The sequence below is a fragment of the Podarcis muralis genome, chromosome 15 (genome assembly GCF_964188315.1).
Source record: "Podarcis muralis chromosome 15, rPodMur119.hap1.1, whole genome shotgun sequence".
NCBI lineage: Eukaryota > Metazoa > Chordata > Lepidosauria > Squamata > Lacertidae > Podarcis > Podarcis muralis.
Window position 1 is genome coordinate 3,219,745 of NC_135669.1, and position 7,726 is coordinate 3,227,470.

General features: G+C 43.3%; 1 protein-coding gene across 1 annotated transcript; it reads left to right on the plus strand.

The window, feature by feature from the left end:
* The first annotated feature begins 3,197 nt into the window (after window positions 1–3,197).
* Window positions 3,198–7,161, plus strand: LOC114585765 (D(1) dopamine receptor-like). The gene has a single exon (XM_028708637.2). The coding sequence runs from the start codon at window positions 4,210–4,212 to the stop codon at window positions 5,575–5,577; it is 1,368 nt and encodes a 455-aa protein (XP_028564470.2). The 5' UTR covers window positions 3,198–4,209; the 3' UTR covers window positions 5,578–7,161.
* Window positions 7,162–7,726: the final 565 nt, after the last annotated feature.

The following is a 7,726-nucleotide window of genomic DNA, read 5'->3' on the forward strand; positions in this document are numbered from 1 at the left end:
CTAAGCTAACATTTAAGCAAGAGACTCTCTAGCACTCTGCCTGTTGTGATTTCACCCACAAGTTATAAATAGTTTTGGGGAATATTTAAAAATGTGGTCTTTACCCCAACCCTGGGTCTGCTGTCTCAAGTGGCAAGTCTATTCTTCTGCCTCATTCTGCTATGCATGTAGACTCAGCATAGCTGTTAACAGTTCTTATGTCTGCCTCCCTGTATTTGGGGTGGGTGGGTGGAGGGGACATGAGTCATTTTTCTCTGTGTTGCTTTTGTTTTGTTTTAAGGGCCAAAGGGCACAATGTTTGTAAAAGGAACTAGTTCTAGTTCTAGTTCAGCATGTCCAAAAAGGAACTAATTCCAGTTTGCTTTTGGCCCTTTGCAAAACAAACTACTATACTTCAGTTCAGTTCAAGTTTACCCAAAGGATCCTCTGCAAATTTTGTTCTGCATTTTGTTCTACAAACTGTTGTGCTGAAGTAGAAAACATACTTAAGATGACTAAGAAAACATTGAAACACATGCAGGGTGGAATGTGAATTGTTTATTTTCCCTGACAATTACGATTTTTAAGCCTAACAGCCCCAAGAGTCTAAAAAGTTTTTTTAAAAATGGATAAGAGAATTATGTAGAAAGTGATCTAGAAAACATCTGAAGTTCTTTCCCAAAACAAACTTAATTCACATACAGTTCACCCAGCAATAATGGGAACCACTTTCAGGTGTAGTTCATATGTTTTTGAACTAATTCAGTGAACATTGTTAAACAAAACTAGTTAATTCCAAGCTCTGATATTATTAATGGGCTGGGAGGGCGGTGGGAATAGGCTCTGTATTCAGCTGGTAGAAACAAGCTGAGTATATGGGGGACATAATATATGTAGATGAATAAATTATTCAAGAGCCATTGAGGCTAAAACTTATTAAATAGACACTCATGTTCTCACTGATAACAGTTCCCTGCACTTAAAGTTACGTTTCTTGATTTTTTAACATTTGTATACTGTAGTTTCCAGGGCATATTGTGACATAAAGCACAATAAAATAAAATTAGGAAAATTATATGCTGAAATTGCCAGTAGCAATCAATAGTAAAAAAGAGGCTTAAACAATTTATACTTTAAAAAGCCTGGGAGATTAAAGCAGGTTTTGCATGGCACTGAATTTTTATTATCTTCTATTTATACTTTGTATCTAAGGTGAACTTTGTAATTCACACTTTCACAAAATAATGCCTGGACTGAAATGCTTCAAAATAAGCACTTCTTTGAAATTTTCAAGTAGTGTGTAGGAAGTGCAGATAGTAGGTTGAAGTATACCTAAAAATGCATATATTGGTGAAGATAACATAACACAAATGCATTGGATGTGGGGAAAGAGGCTTTTAAAAAAATGGGTGTATGATTCAACATTGTATACAAAAATACATATACGATATTAGAAGAAATTTGCACTAAGATGCTGGTGAATTTTCATAAGGACTTTTTAAAAAATCACAAAGTGGCATGGAAATGTGAAAAACTGAGCTTAAGGCTAGAAAAAGGAGAAACTGACACTGACAGATTTGCCCCTCCCTCAAAAGGAAGAAATGCAAAGTGTTGGCACCTCAGAAGGGCTGAGAATGGAAGGCTCACATGAGAGGAGAGGCTTCTGCAGCTGCCTTGGCTCCAGGCCTGGATGGGTAGTGACTTGCACCTTTTTCTACCGTTTTCTTCTACTGTGTAATAACATCCAAGCCTTGTGGGTCACATCGAGCCCTGCAGGAACTCAAGTGAAATTAGGACAGAATATGGGCCATTAATTTGAAGACTAACCTGAACTTAAATGAGGTCAGTGCTGCTGATTCCCAGCCTTGTTTTAAAGTGCTGCTGGCAGACTAGTGGAAGAGAATCACTTCGGACTAGTAAATTGTGCTCTGGAACTTCAGTCCGGCAGATATTGCAGACACACCTGATTAACCTTGAATTCCAACCAATTTTCATAGAATCATAGCGCTGGAAGGGACCCACAACCCCCCTTCAGTTATTCTATTATTGTTAATTTCACCTCAGGTGGGTGGTCCTGCATACCTGACATAGTTGGCCCTCAGGGGTGGGGAAGGGAGATATGTCCTGAACCGTATTGAACCCACCATGCTCACCACTTCCTGCAGGATTCGGGAACTGGCTGGTGCACCAAAACGGAGCAGGATAGAACTTCCTGTGTCTCAGCTGATGTGCAGAGGGTTCAATCCTGCTTTCTGCAGGATCAGTCATGCCAGCCAGTTGCTTCCTGGTGCACACAAACCAATCAGGATTGAAATCGCTGCACATCATCTGATGCATGGGGAGCTATCCTACTTTATACAAACGCATCTGTACCTGCCCTGGTGCCACATATCACATCTGGTGTGAGGCATGTGGGCATGTTTGTGGGACAACTGGGAAATTCTGGTGGGCAAAGTCTGGCTCACAAGCCAGAAGATCCCCATCCCTGCTTTGGAGTCCAGCTAAATTATTTTAGTCTGGCCTTTTTGCTGGGTGTCATCTCTCCTTGTAGGGAATAAACTAGGAAAAGGCTGTGGGATTTCTTGCTTTAAAAGTTGCTTATGTTCACGTTCATAAAAAAAAAAAAAGAGAATGATCAGATTACTCAGTACTGAGGGAGATTATAAAAAGATATTTAAACTGAGTATACAAAACACACACACACACACAAAACCCCCAAAACCCACATACCTGAAGCTTTTCTGCTAGGGATTATAGGTATAGAAATAATAATAGTAAAAAAAGATGGTCAGGTTGTTTATGTATGTAACTACAGCAGCTAGGTTCCTTTATGCTCAGAAATGGAAAGATGAAGAAGTTCCCACAAAAGAAGAATGGATAAGTAAAGTGATAGACCATGTTAAGTCAGTGAAGCTAACAGCTAATGATTTTTAAAAATAAAATAAAAAGAATGGAAGCTTTTCTCAGATTATTTAAAGAAATACTACAACATGAAGAACCCGCAAGCAGGTTTTGAACTATGAGCAACAGAACACTTAAAGATTATTGTGTTATGACTATGCTAAAAAAAGAGGTAAGGCAGGCTGCAGCAAAGGGGGAGATAAGAAAAACATCACAGAAAATGGGATAATACAAATATAATATAAAGTCGATAATATAAATGGAATTTAAAAAAAAATACCGAGGAAAGCAAATACCTACCACCACAGCAGCAGCAGCAGCAGCAACAACAACAATCAATCCATTTCCCAATACTGTGCATGTAAGGAATCCAAAGTTCCACTTGGAAGAATATTCTTATTGGAAGTAATTGACTGGAGTTTATAGGAAATTCGGGGACCACAAACCAGAGCAGAGATTATGGGGCAAAAGGGAAGGGGAGTCCGTAACCAAATTATTGTAATCCCTGTACTGACGGTAGCTAAGGGGACTTGTATTCTGTAAGGAATGGGGCCCCGGCTGCCTTAATTCACACACTGAACACAAACCTCTTCTGACTGCCCTGTTCTGCTTCCTCTCCCTGCCGCCTACAAGAGTCTCTTTTACTGAATTTGAATTTCCACCCTTGACTGCCACTAAATGAAAGACTGCACCTAACTGCTCATTCTCTTGCTCCTCGCACTACTCTTCCTGAGAGCCTGTCTGTCTGCTAACATGCACCTTGCCTAAGGTCCCAGAGCAAAGAGTGCGCAGAGATAAGGAAGGATTCTCACCAAAGCCTAGCAGGAACAGGAGCAACAGCAGCCACAGTGAGCTCAAAGGCAGAAAGAGCATCCAGCAGCAGCAGCAACAGCGGAGAAATCCCAGGTCTTGTATTCATCCCATATAAAGCCTCATCCAAATCCTAGCCAGCACAAGAGGGTCTTGTGCTTGGGGGGTAGCATAGAGAAGCTGATGAGCTCCTAAAAAATAGAGGGGAGGGGAGGTGGGCTTGTTATATGAGAGTCCACTTGGCAAAAAGTGTAGTAGGTGAGAACTGGCTGGCTTTGAGTGGCAGTCTGAAAAGCAAAGTGGGTGGGGGAAATGCCAGGCTGCCGGTAGGAATCTTGGAAAGGAGTGAAAGGTTGAGCATTGCTCCTTTGAGCTGAAGATCTGGCGGAGATCCTGGGGGTTGGGGAGCCAACAGCGTTTGCTTCTGAGTTTCAAGAAGGAGAGGAGCAGGGATATGATGGGCCGGTGGTGATGTAGCAGAAGGTGAACACTCTGGACGCTGGAGGACTGCAGGTAGGCATGGATGAGCTTTACTTGCGAAGAGGAGGACGTGTTGGTGCATCAGCCATGACTAATGATACCCTCAATAAAGAAGGCCGAGCAGAGGAAGAGCACTCAGAGATGTCCCTACAAGTGGTGTTGGCCACTTTGCTCCTCCTCCTCATCCTCTCCACCCTACTGGGAAACACCCTTGTATGCATGGCAGTGGTCAAGTTCAGGCACCTGCGCTCAAAAGTCACCAATTTGTTTGTCATCTCCCTGGCTGTTTCGGACCTCTTGGTAGCCATGCTGGTGATGCCGTGGAAGGCGGCCACTGAAGTGGCTGGCTTCTGGCCCTTTGGCAGCTTCTGTGATGTCTGGGTGGCTTTTGACATCATGTGCTCCACGGCTTCGATCCTCAACCTGTGCATAATCAGTCTGGACCGCTACTGGGCCATCTCCAGCCCCTTCCGCTATGAGCGGAAGATGACCCAGCGAGTGGCTTTTGTCATGATTGGGGTGGCTTGGATGCTCTCCGTCTTGATCTCATTCATACCCGTCCAGCTGAGATGGCACCAAGCCAAGGAGCTTCCTCCTGCCCACCAGAGAGACTCCAACACTACCTGGAGCTCAGAGGAAAACTGTGACTCCAGCCTCAACAGGACCTATGCTATTTCCTCCTCCCTCATCAGCTTCTACATCCCTGTTGTTATCATGATCGTGACATACACCAGGATCTTCTGCATTGCTCAGCGACAGATAAGGAGGATCTCCTCTCTAGAGAGGGCCGTGGAACACGCCCAGAGCTGCCAAAGCAACGAGTGTCCCCATGAAGTGTCCTTGAAGAATTCCTTCAGAAAAGAAACTAAGGTCCTCAAGACCCTCTCCATTATAATGGGGGTCTTTGTCTTCTGCTGGCTTCCTTTCTTTGTGCTCAACTGCATCATCCCCTTCTGTGACCACAACCTGCATCAGCTGGCAGAACTGCCGTGTGTCAGCGACACAGTTTTCAACATCTTTATTTGGTTTGGCTGGGCAAACTCTTCTCTCAACCCCATCATCTATGCCTTCAATGCGGACTTCCGAAAGGCCTTTACAACCATCCTGGGCTGTGGCCGCTTCTGCCCCAACAATGCTGTGGAGACGGTGAACTTCAGCAATGAGCTGGTTTCATACCATCACGACACCACCTGCCAGAAAGACCTGGTGGTCTTGAGTGACCCACAGCTTCTACCTCACACCATGTCCCTCCAAGGGGAGGATAATGATTTGACTTTTGACAAAGTCTCTGAGATCTCACGTGATACCTCCCATGATAACAAGGGAGCTGCTTTGTCAGCTATAGTGCATGTGGAGTATAATACCGATACGTCACTAGAGAAGATCGCCTATAACACGCTGGATTAAAAAAGACAGACAGGAGGCTGTGTGAAGGGGGATGGGACAAAACGAGAGAGCCTCTTCACATTTAGTCCAAATTCTGTGTCGTGTGATGGGGAGGGGTTGATGGAGAGGGGGATTTTTTTTGGGGGGGGTGACAAATAACTGACTCTTTGACTGGAAATGAATGTGTTTGCAGGTGATGCTCTCAGAGCCTGGAGATATATCCAAGAGGGAGACTAAGGTACAGCAGGGATGCAGAACATTTGTGATCCTGAGGGGCAAGGTTCCAAGGGCCACATACCAGTGGTGGGCAGGGCCAGAAGTGGGTGGAGAACTGGATGTGCATTGTAGCTTCGTATAGTAGGCTAATTTCTGCACACCCCTCTATCCTCCACCCAGGCAAGCAAGAGACATTATCAAGCTGTCAAGGACACAATCCAGCCAGACAAAAGCACCCAAGGTGGGTGCATAGTGAAAAGGTGGGTGCGTAGTGAAAACAATTTAATATGTTCTACAGTGGAAGTGCAGGCAGTGGCTCACAACTAAAGCATCTTTGATGGAAACAATATGCACAGAAAGCTTGTCTGTAGTACTGAATGGCTTCTATACTTAGAAGATTGTTCTGAAGTTTTAACATTGTCTTTTCGTCACCGTGTTGATCATTCTCAAGTTAAAAATGGCAGAATAGTGACAATGGGACAAAGATGATCAAGCTAAGAACAGTAAACAAAAGGCCTTTCTGATGTAAGAATCACGGCGTCCTAAACCATGATGTTGACTTGGATGCTGTGACCCTAGTGACAAAAAACCACGGTTCCTTGTTGCATCGACAACAGGATTCAGTGATTTCACATTGGCTTATGAACCAGAAACAAGCTATGGATTAAGTTCCAGGTTAGTAACCCAACAGTAAACCTCACTTTCTCGATTCTAGTTTTTAGAGGCCAGAACTAAATTGCCATAACTGGTGTGTGACTGAAGGTGACAGAGATGGAGAAAGTGCCTGCTGTTTGATCCCAGCTTAATAAACTATGTGATTTTACTGCTTTATAAAGGTTACACGTGAAGTGGCCAAAAGGGTTCCTAAATTGTTATAACTCTATTGCTTTTGAAGTAACAAATTCCTTCTCTTTTTCTAGTGTGAGACATAACTGCTTTCCATCTTCATTTACATTTATTAAAATTTTGGGAAACACACACATTTCCTTTCTTTCTAAGAACCTTTCCCAATGGATGCTGTTTGCAGACAATAAATGGGTCCAAGTTAATAATTTGTTACACAATCCCTCTCCATATATATTTTTCCAAGGTATTTTACTATTTGGGCTTGTCAGTTCCTTGTTCCAAGAGACTCAGGGTGGTCTATATGGATGTTTTAATTTATCCTCACAACAACCTAATCTATCTCACACGTGAACGTCATAGCACAAGGAGGATTTGAACCCAGGTTTCCCTGATCCAACCCCAATATGAGCCACTACATCATGTTGGTTTATGAATTTTCTCTGTGATTCAGCTGTGGTATTTTGTAACCTGTAAAAATCAACTCATCCTGGCATTATGACATCTTTTGGGATTGTATATACCAGGTATGTATATATGTTTTCTTTTCTTGGTGTGTGTGTGTGTGTGTGTGTGTATATATATATATATATACACACACCCCCTTAAATACACATGAGGAACACATATGTAGGATGAACACGTTTTTATGGTTTCCAGCAAGTGGCGTTCAGAAGCAGTGTTGCCTCCAGCTGTGGAGGGAGATCATAGCCATCGTGGCTAGTAGCCATTGACAGCAGTATCCTCTATGAATTTGTCTAATCCACTTTTAAAGCCATTCAGATTGGCTTTCCCTCAAAGTCTGATTGTCTCATTGAAATCTGATTTCATAGGTTTAACCAATTAATATCTTTTTGCATTGTATATCTTGTAAACAGCTCAGAGATTATTGTAGTTAAGCAGTATGTAAATTGTTTAAATAAAGAAAGTATTGTGGAAACTGTAGTTGGTTAAAAGTTGCTGGGGGACGCGGGTGGCGCTGTGGGTAAAACCTCAGCGCCTAGGACTTGCCGATCGTATGGTCGGCGGTTCGAATCCCTGCAGCAGGGTGCGCTCCCGTTGCTCGGTCCCAGCGCCTGCCAACCTAGCAGTTCGAAAGCACCCCCGGGTG